At 39.4% G+C, this 23644-nt stretch overlaps 1 protein-coding gene across 1 annotated transcript in view; it reads left to right on the top strand.

Moving 5' to 3' along the window:
• The window catches only part of scfd2 (sec1 family domain containing 2), a 352539-nt gene that overhangs the window by 69991 nt on the left and 258904 nt on the right, over positions 1–23644 (top strand). Inside the window, exon 5 of the mRNA XM_062038370.1 lies at positions 6317–6492. Within this exon, the coding sequence (XP_061894354.1) occupies positions 6317–6492 (176 nt within the window). The remainder of the gene's footprint in view (positions 1–6316; positions 6493–23644) is intronic.

Below are 23644 nucleotides of genomic sequence, written 5' to 3' on the forward strand. Positions count from 1 at the left end.
TTTTTACACCAAAATTCATCTATTTATTAAACTTCAACTTATTCTCCTTCTTCTCCAGATTTTGCCGCGCTCTACCTTCCACATTGTTCACCCAATTCAAACTATTCCAACTTCAAACTGTTCAGCCTATCTGGGAATCGCGGGTGTTCCCTTGAAAAATTCCAAAAATTCCCAGATTTCCCAGAATCCCAGGTTTTCCGGGACATCGAGCCAGCTTAGCAAACTTTAACAAATAAAAAAAATCAGCAACTGCCCCATATAACTCAATAATTGCCTGAATGCTCCAAAGAATTCACACATATGGTTTTCTACACCAAAATTAATCTATTTATTAAACTTCAACTTATTCTCCTTCTTCTCCAGATTTTGCCACGCTCTACCTTCCACATTGTTCACCCAATTCAAACCATTCCAACTTTAAACTGTTCAGCCTATCCGGGAATCACGGGCGTTCCCTTGAAAAATTCCAAAAATTCCCAGATTTCCCAGAATCCCAGGTTTTCCGGGACATTTTTTCCATTCAAAATTAATTGATCATTTTTCTAACTGCCACCATTCCCACATTTTTCAACCTATGCAAACCATTCCACCTTCAAAATATTCCACCATTCTGGAAATTCAAACTTTCCTTTTTTCAAGTTAAAAAAAAATTCCAGGATTTTCCATAATTCCTGCTTTTCCAAAACCCTATTTCAACCCTTTTTTCTGGCGACTACTCCTTTCACATGTTTCACCCTCAAAGCATTCCTCTAAATCAGGACAAAAAACTAAGTTGTTTTTTGAACTGGAAAAATTCCCGGTTTTCCCGAAATTCCAGGAATTCGGTAATACCATTTCTCAAATCAACATGTTACTACTTCAACATTTCTCCACCGATTTGAAAAATTCCAACACCAACCATTTCAACTTGTTCTGACCATTCAAGTTTTTTACCATTTTCAAAAAAATTCCCGCTTTTCCCGAAAGTCTCATTTTTTTCTGAAACTCCCATTGAAATCAATAGGACATTCTTCAAAGTTCCACAACTTCCACATTCTTCAACCCATTCAAACCATTCCACCTTCAAAACATTCCACCATTCTGGAAATTCAAACTACCCTTTTTCCTAGTTCAAAAAAATTCACAATTTTCCCGAAATTCCCTAATACCATTTACTACTTCAACATTTCTTGCCCGATTTAAACAATTCTAACACCAACCAATTCAGCTCATTTAGGACATTCATTTTCCTAATAATTTTTTTTTAAATTCCGCTTTTCCCAAAATTCCCAATTTTCCAGGAAGTTCCCATTGAAATGAATGGGACATTTTTTCAAGTTGCACAATTCCCACATTTTTCAACCTATTCAAACCATTCCAACATTCAAACTATTCTTACATTCATACTACATTCTGTCAGCATTTCACTTCAACTTCAGCATTGGAGCATTCACACGCAATTCCTTCAGGAATTGCCTCTTCTAGTTACAATTGATATTCAAGGTGACATTGCATTATTAGGATGCATTGCATTAACCATTCTTACTAGAGGTGTCAGATTACCACCAAAAGTAGCAATAATTTTACTGGACATGATTAAAAAGACCCCGCTTTAACTATTAAATCATGTCAGCACACAATAATCAGTGTCTTTTCTACCGAGATCCTGACTGAAGTTACAAATCTCCCAGATTTTGCTGTTGTTTGTATGCATATAAATTATTGCGGCTTTTGCCCGGAGAAGATAGAAGGATGACAAGGAGATGGTCGATTAACCATCAATTAAAACAGGAGTCATCAACCTTTTTTGCACAGGAGACCGGTTTTTAGGTCGTGTGGCAGATATATACAGCAAAATTAAGTGCAAGAAAAATACAGAACGCTGAACTAGTGGGAGCCCTGGGCTTGTTTCTTTGTGATTAGATGTTTCTCGGCAGGTTGATGGTACTAGATATGCTATATACCATCAACTTGGCTTGGGCGATAAATTGATTTTATTGATAAATTAAAATTAAAATGAACAATTAAAAACATTAAAAATAAATATTTTTCTCTGGTTGCTCCAGCATATTTTTTGCTCCAGGAGCTTCCGTAGCTTCCGCCCTCCTGCTTATTCCTTAGTGAGATTCACACACATATAGCACAACACAGCTAATGCTAACGCAAACAAGAGAACGTTTGTTCTCAAGAAAAGGAAATTGTTGTCAGTGGTTCGGTTTTCCGGCAACAGGCGTGGAACAGGTGACTGTACGCTGCAAGCTAGCACTCCTGAATTTTAAACAAATGGGTGGATCTATACAAATAGCGACTGTAACGATACGAAGTACAATAGCCGAATATAGTCGATACTACAAAGATTAAATCAATATTTTTTATTATCAAAAAAGCTTTTGTCTTTTTTATTGTTTTTAAACTCAGGAAATATGTCCCTGGACACAGGAGAACTTTAAGTATGACCAATGTATCACCCTGTAACTACTTGGTATTGGATCCATACCCAAATTTGTAGTATCACTTAAAACTTATATAAAGTATCCAAACAACAGAAGAATGAGTGCTTATTACATTTTAACAATATTACACTTTTTACATTATATTTATTACATTATTGCATTTATTACTTATTACATATTACATTTTAGATAGAACGTTTTAAAACAGAAAGTAATCAGATATTAACAGTAAATGAACAAGTAGATTAAAAATCCATTGATCCATTTTCTACCGCTTGTCCCTCATAATGTTGAAAAAATAATACAATCTGGAATGACACAATATGTTACTGCATACGTCAGCAGCAAAATTAGGAACCTTCGTAAACCATTTGCTTACTTAGTACTAAAAGAGGAGTTGTTTAGTATGTTCACCATGTTATTTAATGCTAAAATTGTTTTTTGATTGCAATAAAAAATTAAGATTTAATGTATAACAAGATTTTCTGTTAAAATTATGCCAATAAGGATTTTTTTGTGGACCCCTTTATTTTGAAATGTATCAAAGTATCGAAATATATTTTGGTAACAGTACCAACCCTAGTTTGTACTTTATTGATCTGGACCAGTGGTTGGGCACCATTGACCTAAAGAGGACCTTCTATGCAAAACTAACTTTTATTACCTAATGGTACTTATTTTTGTGTATTTGTGTATCATGGCAAGAGTGTTTTACAAAACAATCTTGCCTTCCTTCATAGTTCTTCCAAAAGGGCCTTTTGGAATTTTCCCTATTTGTGACGTCAGCAGATATCTCCATATATGGTAAAATACCCGAAGAGCTTTGCGCGAGTCCGCCATTGCAGTACAATGTTGATCCTCCACTGTTGCCATTTCTAAAGAAAGTAGCATATAGTTTTTACTTATGTTTGTCAGACTCGATATGGAAGCACTAAAATCTACAACAGGGCTGACGGGGAGAAGACGCAGTCGAAGTGGAGGCACGCACTATAAATAAGACCACCCACAAAACGACGCATTCTGAAGAGACGGTCAGAAAGCGTCTTGAAGACGGTCTGTGAAACAATCAATGCACGATTTTGACTATAGACCCACCATTACATGTTATGTAGACCACAAGAAAGTGTTGTAAACGTTGAAAACAAATCACAATATGACCCATTTTTTAAAAGGAAACAACCACGCCAAAACAACATCCACAGCAGTCTCCCAGCAAGCACGCCAAGTGGCTGTTTCCCATAGCATCTCCCCCTCTGTTTTTACTTTGCTCATCAGTCACGACGCATTTACGGACTGTCAGAAAAAAAAACTTCTCATGCAAGAAAGAAACAATAAACACAAATGTGAATATTTTCAGAAATGCTCATTTCCTACACACCAGTGTTAAAAGAAAGTTCATTGACACTAGTGGTGTTTAAAAAAATGGTAGCACTTTATTATGGGGAACATATTCACCCTTAATTAGTTGCTTATTAACATGCAATTTAGTAACATATTGGCTCTTAATTAGTCATTATTAAGTACTTATTAATGCCGTATTCTGCATGGCCTTATTATACAACAAACCTAACCCTCTAACCCAGGGGTGTCCAAACTTTTTCCACTGAGGGCCGCACACTGAAAAATCAAAGCAAGCAGGGGCCATTTTGATATTTTTTATTTAAAAAACCAATACAATGTATGTATAAAAAATATACATTTAGGCCTCCACTCAAGCTTGATCCCGGGGACCCCAAAGGGTTTTGGTAAAAAAAATATAAAAAATGTGTCATTATTCAGTATTATTGTTTTTATTATTATTCAAGTTTTAAATCTCTAGATCAACATTAGGTCTAACTGTCAATATAAAGTTTTTAAAGATTTAAGTTGTATGCTCTCTTTGTCAAAGAAAATCAATTTTTTTTATGGAAAAAACACAAAATATGCAATATTTTCACCCAATAAAATTTTTAAGTGGAATATTTGAGATTATATAATAATTGGAGCCTTAAAAAGGTCAATAACTCATAACACCATTGATTTTAATTCATTCTTTTTTTTTTAGCAATGGCACTTAAAAACAAATCACTCTAAAATTATTGTGGATCCCAAAGGGTCCTACTCATTAAAGTGTTAAACAATAAATTATACATTTTTTTTTACTGTTTACTTTTAACACAATAATCTCGAGATCAACTTCAGATCTATCCGTCAATTATAAGTTCTATTGTTTTTTTATGTTTTTTGTTTGTTCGTTTTAGGCCCTTCTTTAAAAAAAAAAAAAACAGCTCCGTTTTTTGTATGGCAAACACAAAATATGCAACATTTTCCCCAAAAAATATCTCAAAGTGGAATATTTAATGTGGCGTAATTGGAGCTTTGAATAGGTCAATAATTGATAATGACATTGATTTTGATTCATTATTATTTTTTAAAGAAAGAAACAGCCTGCATGGCAGCTTTGTGTTATTAGAGTAAACATTGCAACATTTTCTTGTTACAGTTCACCTGTTTGCTCTTTTGTACAACTTTTTATGTTTTTTATTTTTTTCAATAGTATTTTTAAAATGTGCCATGGGGCCGTTAAAAAATGACCTGCGGGCCGCACTTTGGACACCCCAACTCTAACCCTAACCCCTAAAACTAAACCTAACCAAAAAACTGTAAATTATGTCTTTGTTACTTACCATATGTTCCCCTAGTGTCCAAATAACTCTTAATTAAGTCTTTGTTACTTAGAATATGTTCCCCATACTAAAGTGTTACCAAAAAAAATGTATATCCACATAAAAAAACAATCACTGGCTGCCATGCACAGAAAAAGCAACCAGAGATGAATTTGTATCTCTAAAATCAGCGCACACTTGAAACAGGAATTTGCGTGTATGTGAAATTGGGGGTGAGAAGGTTGTCAATTAATCCTGTTTGGTCCACCATCTGAAGTGTGTTTTTCATTTTGGCACCCTGTGCAATTGAGTTTGTCACCCCTGATCTAATTGATTCCTGCTGCCGGATATTAATGATAATCATCAGCTTAACAAATTCCTCAAAGCCAAAAGGTGCGCAGGCTCAAGCACTAGCCGTTGTTGTCTATGATAACCACCGCCTTGTACAACAAAATAATTCATAATAAATTCAGGAAAGTTGCAGAAATGCGGTATTGTGTCATGAAATGATGGCACACTCCCGAGAGTTTGGGGGAACAAGCCCAGCGAGAGCTTATCAGTCTTGAAAATGGATCTTGCAAGTGCTTGAGTTTGACTTCAGAAAGTTGTTTGAACCGCCTGAATTTTATACTCTTCATGTTCTATTTGGCGTCATCGAGCGTTCTGCAGCGTGTGTTTGGTGCTGCTCTCGTCGTGTATTTGGCCCTTGCTAAAGCAAACACCAGCCACAGAGTCCAACAGGAAATACTCCCACATCTGGTGCTGGTTCAGCGCATCAACATGAAGACGCGGTCGTGATGGGGGAGTCAGTGCATGCCCCTCCAACCTCCAGGCCACCGTCCACAGCTGTCTGCGCCCCTGCCCTCCACTTGTGTTGCTCTTCCTGTGTCCTTTCATAGGAGTCTGGGTTGCTCTGTGTAAATAATCAGCCAACAGCTCAGGTTTTTACGCGTATTAGTCACACTCTTATTAGCGCACCTCATTGTTGACTCATGTGTGTGTACAGTATGTGTGTGTGTGTGGAGCGCGAGGCTCAGTGTGATAGTTGACAAAAGAGGTTGTCTATTTATACTGATACCACATTCCGCTGTTCCCATCAGGATGAATTACCAGATTTATGTCCTTTCCGTCTTTGTGCATCATTGTTTGTTTGTAACGCACCACCATTAAGCCACTTTGTGGATTTTGCATTATGTTGTGCTTGCATTTTGTATCTTCAATCCCACTCTCCCTCCTCAGGCCGTGTGACCCCCGAGCAGCTTGGCTCCTACGCGCAACTGTTCCGACACAATTTCGGGGCGCTAGAGAGTCACTGTGGGGTGCTCCAGTTGGGCCTGGCTACGGCGCAGACCCTCCGACATCCCCTCCTGCCCCGCTGGGATGCCTGCCTGGCCTTTGAGAGGCTGCTGCTGCAGGTCAGTGATCAACTTTGGCCAAAAGCAATTAAAGTCATGTGTATAAATGAGGACACCAGATAGTATTCTATTATTGCAGGGGTGTCCAAAGTGCGGCCATTTGCGGCCCGCAGGTAATTTTTTAACGGCCCCACGGCACATTCTAAAAATACGATGAAAAAAAAACAAAAACCATAAAAAGTGGTATAAAAGAGCAAACAGGTGAAATGTAACAAGAAAATGTTGCATTATTTACTCTAATAACACAAACCTGCCATGCAGGCTGTTTCTTTCTTTAAAAAATAATAATGAATCAAATTCAATGTCATTATGAATTATTGACCTATTCAAGGCTCCATTTACTTCACATTAAATATTCCACTTTGAGATATTTTTTGGGGGAAATGTTGCATATTTTTTGGTTGCCATTTAAAAAACAAAGTTTTTTAAAGAAGGGCCTAAAACGAACAAACAAAAAACATAAACAACAATAAAACATATAATTGACAAATAGATCTGAAGTTGATCTTGAGACTATTGTGGTAAAAGTTTAAAAAAATGTTGGATTTATTTTTTTAAACTTTACTGAGCAGTACCCTTTTGGATCCCCAATAATTTTAGTGGGACTTTTTTTTTTTTTTTTAAGTGTCATTGCTCAAAAAAATAATGAATTAAAATCAATGTTTTTATGAGTTATTGACCTTTTTAAGACTCCAATTATTATATAATCTCAAATATTCCACTTTAAAATTTTATTGGGGGAAAATATTGCATATTTTGTGTTTTTTTCCATTAAAAAAACACGGTTTTCCTTGACAAAAATGGCATACAACTTAAATCTTTAAAAGCGTTATATTGACAGATAGACCTAATGTTGATCTAGAGATTTAAACCTTGAATAATAATAATAATAATACTAATAATACTAAATAATGACACATTTGTAATATTTTTTTTGACCAAAACCTTTTGGGGTCCCCGGGATCAAGTCTGAGTGGAGGCCTGAATGTATCTTTTTTATACATACACTACCGTTCAAAAGTTTGGGGTCACATTGAAATGTCCTTATTTTTGAAGGAAAAGCACTGTACTTTTCAATGAAGATAACTTTAAACTAGTCTTAACTTTAAAGAAATACACTCTATACATTGCTAATGTGGTAAATGACTATTCTAGCTGCAAATGTCTGGTTTTTGGTGCAATATCTACATAGGTGTATAGAGGCCCATTTCCAGCAACTATCACTCCAGTGTTCTAATGGTACAATGTGTTTGCTCATTGGCTCAGAAGGCTAATTGATGATTAGAAAACCCTTGTGCAATCATGTTCACACATCTGAAAACAGTTTAGCTCGTTACAGAAGCTACAAAACTGACCTTCCTTTGAGCAGATTGAGTTTCTGGAGCATCACATTTGTGGGGTCAATTAAACGCTCAAAATGGCCAGAAAAAGAGAACTTTCATCTGAAACTCGACAGTCTATTCTTGTGAAATGAAGGCTATTCCACAAAATTGTTTGGGTGACCCCAAACTTTTGAACGGTAGTGTATATTGTATTGGTTTTTAAAGTAAAAAATATCAAAATGGCCCCCGCCTGCTTTGATTTTTCAGTGTGCGGCCCTCAGTGGAAAAAGTTTGGACACCCCTGTATTATTGTGTTGCACGCTATGGGTCGTGGTCAAAATGCTCTACCTTTGCTACAGATATTCTCAATGTTTTGTTACCATCCATGCATCCATTTTCTACCGCTTGTCATGTGTAACAAAGTTATAGAAGTATGGTACCGTTTGATTACATGTGAATTGGTACATATAAAAGTACAGAATGTTCTACTCATCACTACGGGTTTATGTTAGTGGATACACAGTAGTGAAGACAGAATTCGGTAGGTACCTGTTAAGTACAGAATATTCTACCCATCACTATGATTTTACATTCATCCTTACTCTGTAGTCGAGATGCAATCTGTCCGTACATATAAAAGTACACAATTTCCTACACATCCCTACCGGAAGCCCGGTAAGGGTGCATATTTTGACACATTTTCACCTTTTTGTCAACAGCGATTCAGGAATTGAAGAATTGCACGAGGGATGTCCGATAATATCAGACTGCCGATATTTTCGGCCGATAAATGCTTTAAAATATAATATCGGAAATTATCGGTATCGGTTTCAAAATTATCGGTATCTGTTTCAAAAAGTACAATTCATGAGTTTTTAAAACGCCGCTGTGTACACGGACGTAGGGAGAAGTACAGAACGCCAATAAACCTTAAAGGCACTGCCTCTGCGTGCCGGCCCAGTCACATAATATCTACGGCTTTTCACACACACAAGTGAATGCAAGGCATACTTGGTCAACAGCCATACAGGTCACACTGAGGGTGACGGTATAAACAACTTTAACACTGTTTCAAATATGCGCCACACTGTGAACCCACACCAAACAAGAATGACAAACACATTTCGGGAGAACATCCGCACCGTAACACAACAATAAACACAACAGAACAAATACCCAGAACCCCTTGCAGCACTAACTCTTCCGGGACGCTACAATATACACCCCCCGCTGCCCCCCCCGCCCCCCACCTCAACCCCGCCCACCTCAACCTCCTCATGCTCTCTCAGGGAGAGCATGTCCCAAATTCCAAGCTGCTGTTTTGAGGCATGTTAAAAAAAATAATGCACTTTGTGACTTCAATAATAAATATGGCAGTGCCATGTTGGCATTTTTTTCCATAACTTGAGTTGATTTATTTTGGAAAACCTTGTTACATTGTTTAATGCATCCAGCGGGGCATCACAAATTAGGCATAATAATGTGTTAATTCCACGACTGTATATATCGGTTTCGGTTGATATCGGAATCGGTAATTAAGAGTTGGACAATATCGGGTATCGGCAAAAAAGCCATTATCGGACATCTCTAAATTGCACCATTGAGTGTCCTCATTTTTTCACATGACTAGAAGTGTTTCTAGTATATGTAATAGAGTGGACCCTATAAGAATGAAAATTCAATTTGTTTGGATTTGGAAAATATGCAGTCATTCTTATAGCTCATGGACGTTAAAAAGAAGTGACCACTTTGATTAAGGCCCCTTCTACACTACAAGGTTACAAGGTTATCCAGGGTATATCCCATCTAACCTTATCCCTGTCCACACACACACACACACACACACACACACACACACACACACACACACACACACACACACACACACACACACACACACACACACACACACACACACACACACACAATGCCACCGTTTAAGACCCCCTCCCCCCTCCATTCGCCGGCGCAACGCAACCAAGTACGCATGCGCGGAATAAATGCGCGCGTCATAGTCACCTCTGACCTGGAAGTTTATTCTTACCCTGTGCTTCAATGTAGCCTATTGCCACATTTATTTGAACAGTAAAACTTGCTTGCCTCATTATCAGCAGCTATTGTAGTAAATCACACCTGAGCCATCATACATGAATCATATCTTTAATGGATGTGTGAACGTAAACAATGTGATAAAGAACATTTTACAACAATCAATCTAGGGATGTAGATATCTGGTCAGTACAAAGGTTGTAGGCTGAAATTGGCGGTCGTACTTGACGGCCGCAACCACTTCATCACTTCACAATAGTTATGGAGTACAAAACTAGACGTTGAGTAATTGCTCGACATACATGGCGGACAATAACTGATACAGTCTGCTTTGCCAGTCCAAATGCATTCGCTGTTATCCGTCGTCTTCCCTCGCCCACGGGAGCCCCGCATTCTCGTTGTCTCCCCTTTGACAAATGGACAAAGTTTTTCGCTAAGTAGAATCACAGCTGACCTGGACATTCGAAAGTTCTCTTGCCGTTCCGGTGGCACAACACACTCGTTGAAAAACATATCCCACCAGGCTGCCGTTCTTCCAGGCCTTATCCAAAACCGTCTGAGATGTGTTGTATCCTAAATAGCTGCAATCGTGCGTTTCCTTCTTTTAAGGTATTCATGTGTGATTTCCACAAGCGTCTGTACATGTAGAAGAAGGAGAAACACAGACATGTCTGGATGACTCGCCTCCATCTTTTCAGTGGTTACCTCCGAGTTACGAAACCGGTTGTGTGGGGCGCGGTCTTTCTGGCGTCACTTCCCCTCCGAACTCAGTTTGTAAACGATCGATGAGTCCAAAAGCTAAGAACCTGAGATTAAAAAAATACACGGCGCACTTACCCGTGTTAAATATTATCCAAGGAGGGGAACCTTAAACGATGGGTTAGTGTGGCTGACACTGGGATTAGGCTAAATAATTATTTGTTTAGGGAGTTATCCGGCTTAATGTAGACATGGCCTAAAATGTAAAACTTACCTTGGATAAGAACTGAGAGTAGTTGCACTGCAAAGGTGAGTGGGGTCGAAGATGCACGTCACACACTTCACAAATTGAATCCCAGTACATGCGGTTTGTATTTTGGAGACCTATTTTCCACCAGATTTTGTGAGAATTCCAATTTGTATGGCTTTTAAGACCAGCATGTTTCAGTGTGGCGGTAAGTAAACAAGACTGAGGTTAAACAGTCATAGTGGTAATTATCTCGGCAATTACCCATTTGCACCTTTTTCCTTGGGTAAATATTTTGTTGCCTTGGACTTGGCAGGTAAATGTAAAGGTAAGCATGCGTCTGTGGTGTCTAGAATGTTCTGTTACAGTGAAAATAAATGCAGATTCCTCTCCTCATAAACAAAGTTGGTCAGTCCGTGTTTGGAGGGAAAACATTCAGGTTCAGTAAACACTGCAGGGTAAAAAAAAAAAAAGAGAGACGGTCGTGATGTTTAGAAGGGATTAGTTCATCAGGGCAGACAGAGGCGGATGTATATGTATATGTGTTAGAGTGTGCGAAGGTCAGGGGTCATGTCTGATAGAAAGACTGATACAGATGGGAGCATTAGGATTTAATTATGCAATTTAAGAAGTGTCCATTATGGTTTGTTAATCCTATAATCTGCACTCATTTCATGACACAACGCTGCATTTCTGCCACTTCCCTGGCTTTTGTATTGTGCAAGGTGGTGGTCATCATTCATAACTGGCATTCATTATTTGACAGTTGCAGGCACATGTACTTATGCTTGAGAAAACATACCTTTGGCATGTGAAATTTTCTGGTTATTTATGTGCTGCGTTGTGATTATCATTTCTTTTTTCTTTTTTTTTTATTTGTCTTTTTTTTTTCATAAATAAATACAATCATGTGTGCTTATGGACTGTATCCCTGCAGACTGTATTGATCTATATTGATATATAATGTATAACATTGTGTTTTTTATGTTGATTTAATTAAAAAAAAAAAAAAAAAAAAATTTTTCTTGTGCGGCCAGGTACCGGTCCGCGGCCCGGTGGTTGGGGACCACTGGTCTACATAACACTGGTCAAAATGTTGCATAGATTATGTTTTACAGACCATCTTCAAGTCGCTTTATGACCGCCGCTTCAGGATGCGCCGTTTTGTGGGCGGCATTATTTATGTGTCTCACCTTCGACGGCATCTTCTCCCCGTCATCTTTGTTGTAGCGGTGTAGCGTGCAAGGAGGGGAGTGGAAGAAGTGGCAAAAGATGGTGCTAACTGTTTTAATGACATTCAGACTTTACTTCAATCAACAACAGTGCAGCATCTCCTCATCCGTCGCTAACTAGGACAACAATGCCGGAAATGTGTCCCGTGAAAAACTGTCCGACCGCAACTCGCTTATAACTAAAGTTCTGTGGGTGACTTATGTAAACTCACTACATCTGTGGTTTTTAGCGCTTCCACAGCGAGATATAAGGTAGAACTTTAGACGACTTTATATTAGAAATGGCAACAGCAGAGGGTCAATGCCACATAACAAGAAGATAATGAAAAAGAAGAAGCTTATCGACTACGGCTTCGCCACGGACTACGGACGTGCGCAAATTTTCAGGACTTACACACATCAGCAGGTACCAGAAGGTAAGAAAAATTGGTTTTGCATAATATTATGAAAGAAAATACCAGATAATATGTCTGCTAATGGGTGCCATTTTGCGGTCCTTGTACACACACCATAGTAATACTTGTATCTCTGACTACGGTAGCCGTAATGGGTCGACAATCCATCAAGCGGTGCGGCTTCAAAGTCATACTAAAACATTTTGACAGATTTTTGAGCGCCGTGTGCAATGTTCTTTATTTTCAATGGAACATTTAAAGTTTCGGTGTTGTTTACTGGCGTCGTATTGCAGTCTACACATATCTCTTATGTGTGACTACCATCTACTGGTCACACTTATCATTACACCATGTACCAAATAAAACTGCTTCGAGGTCGGTGAGCACAACCAGAATAATTCCGTACAGTAGGCGCACCGGGTTATAAGGCGCACTGTCGATTTTTGAGAAAATGAAAGGATTGTAAGTGCGCCTTATTGTCCGAAAAATACAGTAGTTGTGCGCTTGTGCCTGAGCAATCGTGCCTGGCCCACAACGACCTCTTATAACAGTGCTTGGGCCAGTGAAGTTCAATAATTCAAAGATTTCCCAGATCTGAAAGGTGATACAATTTTAAAAAAAAACACGAAACACATCCTTGGTCTCCTTTTTCTGTTGATTGTGAAGCTGTAAAGTAAGCAGGACAGATGAGTACTTAGCAACCTAATCAAGTAAATCATGGAAAAATAAAGCAAGCTCGCAGCAGCGCCCCCATGCCAAAACTTAAATTTGAAAACAAGCTCGTAAACCTTCGTCCTCAGCTGGGGCCGTGACTGTTTTTATTAAAACGAGGAGGAAGACTTTCGGGCTTAAAGTTCCAGCATCCATTAACTTCATGGCTCCACTTTGATCCTCTCTCCCATCGCTGTCCGACGGTACCTGAGTGCAACTTTCTCAGCGCTCGCTTTCAGTTTTACGCGGCCTAACTCACCAGACTCTAGTCTCTCTGACGATGAGAACATTTAGCCTCGGCCTTGTGCGTTGCATGCTGTAGCTGTTGGCTGGAGTTCCAACTGACATTCTTCAGGAAAGAGATCTCACAATCAAGCCTTTGGCGTTGATGTTGGCCATCAAAATTAGCCTCTTTTATTGCGGTGCTACGGAAAATGTGTGTGTGGGTCGCTGTCAGTTTGCATGTGAAGCGGTCACTTTAGCTGAACATGTACAAGGGGCGTGCGGATTGGGGGGGATTAACTGCATGACAAAATGCCTTTTAGCGGAGCCCGGCGGTCGCGATGTGTTTGCTCAGCCTGAGTGCGTGAGGGCCGCTGAGGGTGCGACCATCGCCTTCAGGACAGTGGGAGTCCTTTCAGGCCAACCCCACTGCTGTGGTGGACCGGAGGCCGAGAAGTAGGCAGTCGGAGAAAGGCCACTGAGTTCAAGGCTTAGCTTGGTTCCCACCCTCTCCAACAAACATACTTTGCTTCCAAAAACTGTGTGAAAACTACTTTGGACTGTTTTCCCCATTTGGCAATGTAATACAGAACCCTGTCCAAAACACTAACCATTCATGGAGGCTGTTCAAGCTCTAATTTGTTCACATTTTGAATTAGCCAACTGACTGACTGACTGACTGACCAATGTGTTTGATCTCTTCATGGGTCAAAAAGGGTGTCGGTCACTTTTAAAAAGGTTACGACATTATTTTCATGCGGAGTCAATGCCTGATCTAGCCATAATTGGAACCTGATTGTTTTGTTGAATTATAGTGGTACCTCGAGTTTAATTGGTTCTGTGGAGCAGCTCTTACTTCGAAAAACTCCTACTACCAAGCAGCGTCGCCCGTTGAAATTAATTGAAATCAATTTGATCAGTGCTTGGCATAATTTTAACAAATAACATGATTCTTTTTTTTATTTTATTTTAAATACACTTTTAGATGATAAATATTGTTTCAAAAAAAATACAATAGAAGATTCAGGTCCTCAAATGATATTACTTTATAAAGTAATGCAATAATTTATAGCATTAACCTTGAAGAGTGGACTTTTACCTTATACCTCTACAAACTGCTTCTCCAACAAACACACCATCTGCAGCTTGTCTAAATTTTTGTGGATAAATGTCCACTGTTTAAAATGATCTGTCGAGGCTACTATTATTATTGATATAAAATTATACCTAGCTGCGATTAATCCAAATTAATTTTCTGTTAACTATAAACAAAATGTGATTAATCGCGAATAAAATATTTTAATCGTTTATACATTTTTACATATTTTTTATATAATTAAAAAATCTCCTTCTCACCCCGTTGGGGTGGTATCTGTGTCATCCTCAAGCTTGTGTCCTCTTACCAGAGGCCTGGGAGTTTGAGGGTTCTGTGCAGTATCTTGGCTAGGGCTGAACGATTTCAGGAAAAAATCTGATCACGATTTTTCTGACAGAAATTGCGATTTCGATTTTGACTCACGATTTCTTTTCAAATCAAGCTTCAGTAACAGTAACAGATTTAAAACATGACAAAAAATGATATACCATGAAAACATTAAATGCTATGTAATGCAAGGATGAATACTAAAAGGTAAGAATTGCTTCAAACATGTATTTATTAAGAAACATGCATGTACATTCTCCAAAGTTCTTGACCAACAGCAGTTATTAAAACTAAAGAACTAAAACCAGTACAAAAACCTTAATTATGTTAAGATAAATAAAAAAGTTTAAGTTAAATAAAATACAAAACAATTCCAACACAAAAAGCAATGCTTAATATATAATAAGAAAAACAAAATTCAACAACTTCAATAAAGGAAAAAAAGGATCCTGACCTTATGTAAACAGTCTTATACTCAAGTAGGTAGGTCAGTCTTTTATGGCTCAAGAGAGCTAGCCTATCAACATCTATAGCAGCAATTCAAGTACTTTATTCAACCCTGGAAGAAACCTGAACAATATTTTAAAGTGAAATTGAAAAGTAATGGTAATAAAGAAAATACTATTACAAAAACAAAATGACCCAACCTCTGCCCTTCTGAAAAATATGTCAGACATTAAAATAGGTGGGTCATTCATTTACCGCTTAGCAGCACCCAAATATTGCACATCTATTCTGTTAACAATAGAACATAATATTCCTGAAAACTAGCATTTATCTTTTTTTTTTTTACAAAAACTGACACCACAAGTCAGGGTAAAGTGCAGAACAAACACAATCTAAAAAGTACTTTAACAATAATACTTGCTTCCCTGACATCTCTACATCACTCTTCTCTCTGCGGCTGCTCTTCTCATAAGGAGTTATACTGGCAAACGACGCTGTAATTGTGGTATGTTTGCTACAATGGGCTGAATCGCTCGGGGTTGACTTTTCACCGGACTTTTTGGTCATACATTCGTCGTGTAACTGCCGGTGGTGATTTTTCAAGTGCCGGAATAAATTAGTCGTGTTGCCTTGGGATGTGGCGACTTTGGCCCGACAAGTTTTACAAAGTACCTGTTTCTGATGCACATCTGAAGTTTCGAAACCGAAGTAGTCCCAAATGACAGACGTGCTGCTCTTCTTCTGTATTAAAACTAAATCCTCCTCCACTTCTGACCCGGCGGCAGCAGCCATTTCCTCCAGGACGTTTGTTTCTTCACCAAAGTTGTTAGTGGGCGTGTACGCGGTAGCCTCGTCAATGGCCGCCTCTGATTGGTTAGCGTGACGGCATGCCCTGCTCACAAGTAGTTTACCACTTCTGATTGGTGAGTTTGACAAGGCATGAGAGTAGCACGAGCAGGCTGCATATACACAACAGACATGTCAGCCAGGAGAGCTAAATAACGTTCGTCTAAAACCGAAGCCTTCACGATCTCAAGATTGAGACTTCTGAAATCGCAATTTCGATCTGAAAACGATAAATCGTTCAGCCCTAATCTTGGCTGTTCCTAGGACTGCACTCTGCTAGACTGAGGCTTCAGATGTTGTTCCAAAGATCTGTTGGAGCCACTTTCCCAGTTTGGGGGTTACTGCCCCAAGCGCCCCCACTACCACGGGGACCACGACCTTCCACATCCGTTCCAGCTGCTCTTTCAACCCTTGGTACTTCTCAAGTTCCTCGTGTTCCGTCTTCCTGATGTTGGCGTCAGCTGGGATTGCCACATCTATCACCACCACCCTTTTCTGCTCTTTGTCCACCACCACTATGTTCGGTTGGTTAGCCAGGAGCTGTTTGTCAGTCTGGAAGCTGATGTCCCACAGAACCTTGACCCTGTTGTTCTCAGCCACCTTCTGTATATGTATGTGTGTGTGATTGTGTGTGTGTGTGTGTGTGTGTGTGTATATATATATATATATATATATATATATATATATATATATATATATATATATATATATATATATATATATATATATATATATATATATATATATACAGTGGGGCAAAAAAAGTATTTAGTCAGCCACCCATTGATTGTCAATGGGTGGCTGACTAAATACTTTTTTGCCCCACTGTATATATATATCCGCTGTATTTATGGGCATTGGGCACCGCAGCTTTGCTTTATGCAGAGCGGCTTTCCATCGTAGTCCTTTCTTATCATACATAGTGCTTTAAGTAATGGATTCCACTACAGTAAGCCGTTTTCAGCAGGAGTTTGTTTGTTGTTGTGTTCTTGCTCACTTCGTAGAGAGTTGCATTTCCCCCACTCGGCTGGATGCTTCTATTTTAGATGCTGGAATTTGTTTTTTGCCTTTTTTTAAAGAAATTTTGCGGCTTGTAGTCACTTGTTGTACGTTTGTTTCTGCAAATCCAAGCCACTGACAACACTAGTATTGTCTTTGGAACAAACTTCTAGCTCGGGTTCGCGTAAGCAGTAGCCATGTTGTTGCTATGTTTGTGAATGTCTGCGAAGGGAAGCTCCTGGGGGCAAAGGATGTGCTGGAGCAAGAGAACAAAACATCGACTTGATTATTTTTTAAATTGTCTGCATCAAAAACTTAATTGATCAAATCAGTTTAATGCCCAGGCCTATTTCTATGTATTGTCATAGTCTTTATGACCTCCTTGTTATGGCTGCATCTCCTCTAGAAGCCACCCTTGTACCTCCAGTCTCCTCTGGTGGACTAGTGTATGCTCTGAAAGGCTCTGATTGACTCTCGTAAGTCCAACGGCAGCCCCCGATGCTGCATCTGCCAAGAGCCGGGCATCAGTGGCACCGCCATTATGGGGCAAAACTGAACAGACTCCGTCTTTCTCCATTTACCAGAACACCGCAGGCAACCTTCCCATCAAGGGTCCAGCCAGAGAGCTCACCAAGCTAAACACATCTACCGCACAACCCACCCACAGAGTGGGAAGAGAGGAAAAAAATGTTGACATGTTTACATCACTTTGTAAGGTCAGCGCGTGCGTCACATCGCTGACTGTGGCGGCGATGACAGCCGTGCAGTAGAGACGAGCTGACCTCTCACACTGGTCGCCTGCGACTCTCTGCTGGGATTAGCAGGGCCATGCCTCTGCAAACATTCAAGCGCAGAGTTATTACTGGTCACAGTGCTGCATAGGGCCTCTGTCGCCTTCAAACCCTTCTGGTTCTTATCTTCCTGTCTTGTTTTTGGCTACAAATGCTGTTCATTGACACCAAAACAGAGCCCGAAATCCAACCTTCATCGTCAATCTTATCTTATGGTACGCCTCCGACTGAAAACACTGCAATGCATGCGCCTGGCTTGTATAGTAGGTCCCTGCATATTGGCGATTATTCCTTTGGAGACATTAGATTTTAAAACCAAAGAGGAAATACAATTCCTTAAGTTTAAGGGCGTACAAACATTTATTTTATTTATTTTTTTTCTCAAATTTTTCAATAAACTTCAGTCATTAAAGGGGAACCACACTTTTTTTTTTTTTGCAATTTTGCCTATCATTCACAATCCTTATGTAAGACAAACACACTTATGTTTTTCTTTTTTTTTTCCAAGGTTTCTCATTGTATCCCATTTTTCTTGCCCTGATGTGGGATCTGAGCCGAGGATGTCGTTATGGCTTGTGCAGCCCTTTGAGACACTTGTGATTAAGGGCTATATAAATAAACTTTGATTGATTATATTAAAGGCCTACTGAAACCTACTACTACCGACCACGCAGTCTGATAGTTTATATATCAATGATGAAATCTTAACATTGCAACACATGCCAATACGGCCGGGTTAACTTATGAAGTGACATTTAAAACTTCCCGGGAAATATCCGGCTGAAACGTTGCGGTATGATGACGTATGCGCGTGACGAAGTCAGAGTAACGGAAGTTATGGTACCCGTAGAATCCTATACAAAAAGCTCTGTTTTCATTTCATAATTCCACAGTATTCTGGACATCTTTTGCAATTTGTTTAATGAACAATGAAGGCTGCAAAGAAGACAGTTGTAGGTGGGATCGGTGTATTAGCAGCGGACTACAGCAACACAACCAGGAGGACTTTGTTGGAGCGCTAGCCGCGCTAGCCGCCGACCTCACCTTGACTTCCTACGTCTCCGGGCCGCCAAACACATCGGGTGAAGTCCTTCGTCCTTCTGCCGATCGCTGGAACGCAGGTGAGCACGGGTGTTGATGAGTAGATGAGGGCTGGCTGGCGTAGGTGGAGAGCTAATGTTTTTAGCATAGCTCTGTGAGGTCCCGTTGCTAAGTTGCTAAGTTAGCTTCAATGGCGTCGTTAGCACAGCATTGTTAACCTTCGCCAGCCTGGAAAGCATTAACCGTGTATTTACATGTCCACGGTTTAATAGTATTGTTGATTTTCTATCTATCCTTCCAGTCAGGGGTTTATTTTTTTGTTTCTATATGCAGTTAAAGCACGATGCTATCACGTTAGCTCGTAGCTAAAGCATTTCGCCGATGTATTGTCGTGGAGATAAAAGGCACTGAATGTCCATTTCGCGTTCTCGACTCTCATTTTCAAGAGGATATAGTATCCGAGGTGGTTTAAAATACAAATCCGTGATCCACAATAAAAAAAGGAGAGTGTGGAATCCAATGAGCCAGCTTGTACCTAAGTTACGGTCAGAGCGAAAAAAGATACGTCCATCACTGTCTCTCAAGTCCTTCACTGTAACGTTCCTCATCTACGAATCTTTCATCCTCGCTCAAATTAATGGGGTAATCATCACTTTCTCGGTCCGAATCTCTCTCGCTCCATTGTAAACAATGGGGAATTGTGAGGAATACTAGCTCCTGTGACGTCACGCTACTTCTACAGGCAAGGCTTTTTTTTATCAGCGAGCAAAAGTTGCAAACTTTATCGTCGATTTTCTCTACTAAATCCTTTCAGCAAAAATATGGCAATATCGCAAAATGATCAAGTATGACACATAGAATGGATCTGCTATTCCTGTTTAAATAAAAAAAAATCATTTCAGTAGGCCTATAATTCTAACTAGTACATAAATGCAAGCAAAAGTCTGCTTGCAATGGAGCTCATGGGAGTCTCTCTATTCTGCCTACAGAGCGTTTAAAAAATGCAAGGTTTTATATACACACTGTAAGTATATAAATAATGTAATATTAACAGGAACATTCAAAATAACATGCACTATTTATGTATTTTGCTCATTTTAGGCATATGGTGGCGCATTAATTTCCCAAATGCATCATGACGCTCACTTTTTCCTTCGATAGCATCACTGATTACCACTCACTGCAGACTTCATTTGAGACAACAAACATAATAAAACATGTCTTCTGTCACTCGGAGGCTGACTGTTAGGATGGGGAGTGTAACCAAGCGTCTTTGTGTCTTTCTCGCGTCTTCTTGTGTCTAAATTGGATGCCAAGGATGACCAACTTGTCGGATTATGTCCTCATCCTTCTACTATCAAGGTCAGAGACAAGCGCCGAAGCGAGAAAGAAGCTCACCAGCTGACAATGTCAATATAGCAGCAACAAGCTAGTTACCTTTCTGTGATCACGGCACAGCTAAAAAGATTTTGTATGATTCTAAAAAACTGTGAAGATATCTATATTATAAGTCATTGAGAAAGTTATCCCCCAACAACTAAATCCCTTCTTGGCTTCTACTGGCTGCCACAACAACTTCCAGTCAGGATTTCGACCTCTTCATAGCACAGAGACGGCCCTTCTTAAAGTTATAAATGACATTCGTCTAAACACAGATTCTGGCAAAACTTCAGTATTAATGCTATTCGACCTCAGTGCTGCATTTGACACTGTCGACCACTCAATACTTTTGGACAGGTTGGAAAACTGGGTGGGGATCTCAGGCACAGTTTTAAGCTGGTTCAAGTCATATCTACAAGATAGGAACTATTTTGTTTCCATTGGTGACTTTGTATCAGAACCAACCAACGTGTGGAGTCCCCCAAGGTTCAATCTTGGGGCCGACTTTATTTAACATCTATATGCTCCCACTAGGACAAATCATGCAAAATAATAACATTGACCATCATTGCTATGCCGATGACACTCAAATCTATGTAGCGCTATCACCAAATGACTATCGCCCCATAGATCTTCTGTGCCAGTGCATTGAGCAAGTCAAACACTGGATGTGCCAAAATTTCCTACAACTAAATGAAGATAAAACTGAGATCATTGTTTTTGGTGCTAAAAAAGAAAGGTTTAAAGTTGTCCAACACCTTCAATCACTGTCCCTGAAAACCTCAAATAAAGCCAGAAATCTTGGGGTTATTTTAGATTCTGATTTACATTTCGACAGTCACATCAAATCAGTAACAAAATCGGCCTACTATCACCTCAAAAATGTAACAAGACTTAGAGGGCTCATGTCAGCTCAAGACTTAGAAAAACTTGTGCATGCCTTTATTACCAGTAGGCTAGACTATTGTAATGGTCTCCTTGCAGGTCTTCCCAAAAAAACTGTCAGGCAGCTACAGCTTGTTCAGAACGCTGCTGCTAGAGTTCTAACAAAGACCAAAAAATGTGAGCACATTACACCAATTCTTAAATCCTTACATTGGCTCCCTGTACATCAGAGAATTGATTTCAAAATCCTCCTGCTCACATATAAATCACTACATGGTCTAGGGCCGAAGTATATTACTGATATGCTCCCACTATATAAGCCCTCTAGATCACTAAGATCTTCTGAGACCAATCTGTTAGCGGTTCCCAGAGTAAACTCAAATCAAGGGAGCGCATCATTCAGTCACTATGCAACAAATAGCTGGAATAAACTTCCTGAAGATGTCAGACTCTCCCCAACTCTGACTACTTTTAAAACTAGACTGAAGACTTTTATGTTCACCTTAGCTTTCAGCTAAATCTTTTAACTTTTAACGTCCGCACTGTTTTTATTTTTGTCTGCATTTTAATTTTGCTTTTATTTTTCTTTCATTTCGCTTTGTTGTCTGTGAAGCACTTTGAGTCTGCCTTGTGTATGAAAAGCGCATACAAATAAAGTTGCCTCATACAAATAAAGTTGCCTTGCCTTGCCTTGCCTATTACATGCATGCTAGCATGTCCTACAGAACTTTTTGAGCACGACCAGTTCAGTACTGGTAAAAGGTTTCGACCTATGTTCTCATTCAATGGCCTGGGTGAGTGTGTCAAAACTTTTGACTGATACTGAACACTCTTAGTCCGTATGTTACCGCACATGCTTCTCTCCTTTGTGTTTCCAGGCCCTAAAACAAAGCTTTTTGTATGTAATCAAAACCACAGTTTTTATCCATTTTAAGTTCGCTTTTACACTGCCCCGAGTGTAGAGCGATCTGAGCCAGTGTATTGCTCTCAATCTGTATTCTATTACTAGCAGTAAATCCTGGAAAGTCTCTGCATTCATTCATACTACTCTCCTTTGGTGCCTGTTGAAGTAATCAATGACCAAGGTTGGTGACCTCTGTGAACCATTAGTGTTAGCCCAAGTCATCTGTTTGATCAATTATATTAGAGATAATCAGCATTGCAAGAAGGCCAACCACGAAGCAATTCATTTTCTGCAAATGTTTCTGTCTTTCTAAGTAATAATAGACATGCTGCTCTCCCTGTAGCCTTCCTTACTTTACTTTATCAATATACAGTTGCGATCAAAAGTTTACATACACTTGTAAAGAACATGGCTGTCTTGAGTTTCCAATCATTTCTACAACTCTTATGTTTTTGTGATAGAGTGATTGGAGCACATACTTGTAGGTCACAAAAAACATTCATGAAGTTTGGTTCTTTTATGAATTTATTATGGGTCTGCTGAAAATGTGACCAAATCTGCTGGGTCAAAAGTATACATACAGCAATGTTAATATTTGGTTGCATGTCCCTTGGCACGTTTCATTGCAATAAGGCACTTTTGGTAGCCATCCACAAGCCTCTGGTTGAATTTTTGACCACTCCTCTTGACAAAATTGGTGCCGTTCAGCTAAATTTGTTGGTTTTCTGACATGGACTTGTTTCTTCAGCATTGTCCACACGTTTAAGTCAGGACTTTGGGAAAGCCATTCTAAAACCTTAATTCTAGCCTGATTTAGCCATTCCTTTACCACTATTGACGTGTGTTTGGGGTCATTGTCCTGTTGGAACACCCAACTGCGCCCAAGACCCAACCTCCGAGCTGATGATTTTAGGTTGTCCTGTAGAATTTGGAGGTAATCCACCTTTTTCATTGTCCCATTTAAAACACCAGTTCCATTGGCAGCAAAACAGGGCCAGAGCATAATACTACCACCACCATGCTTGACGGTGTGAATGGTGTTCCTGGGATTAAAGGCCTCACCTTTTCTCCTCCAAACGTATTGCAGGGTATTGCGGCCAAACAGCTCAATTTTTGTTTCATCTGACCACAGAACTTTCCTTTAGAAGGTCTTATCTTTGTCCATGTGATGTCAGATGAAACAAAAAATGTATGTAAACTTTTGATCGTGACTGTATATAGATTTGTTTGAAGTAAATCTAAGAAAGCAATCAGCCAATGCTGATAAAAATCAACAATATGCTCTTAATTTTAAATGGTGCCTCCCTGCTCTTTTAAAAAAAAAAGACATCGGTCAATCGGTACTTTCTTAGCACAATGTCAGTTTGTGCTAGTCTGACCTTTCACCTTTATCCTTTGCCCTCTCTTCTGGACGTTCGTTGACCTGCAAAGACTCATACCTGTACGTCTGCTGTAATCCAGCAGTCCGACAAAAAAGCCAATGTCATTGGCCTGTTATTTGAAAGATTTACTAGGTCGTGTCGATGCTGAGAATGCTTAAAATGTGCTCGCATAAGAAG

The sequence above is a fragment of the Entelurus aequoreus genome, linkage group LG27 (assembly GCF_033978785.1).
Source record: "Entelurus aequoreus isolate RoL-2023_Sb linkage group LG27, RoL_Eaeq_v1.1, whole genome shotgun sequence".
In the NCBI taxonomy this organism is placed as follows: domain Eukaryota; kingdom Metazoa; phylum Chordata; class Actinopteri; order Syngnathiformes; family Syngnathidae; genus Entelurus; species Entelurus aequoreus.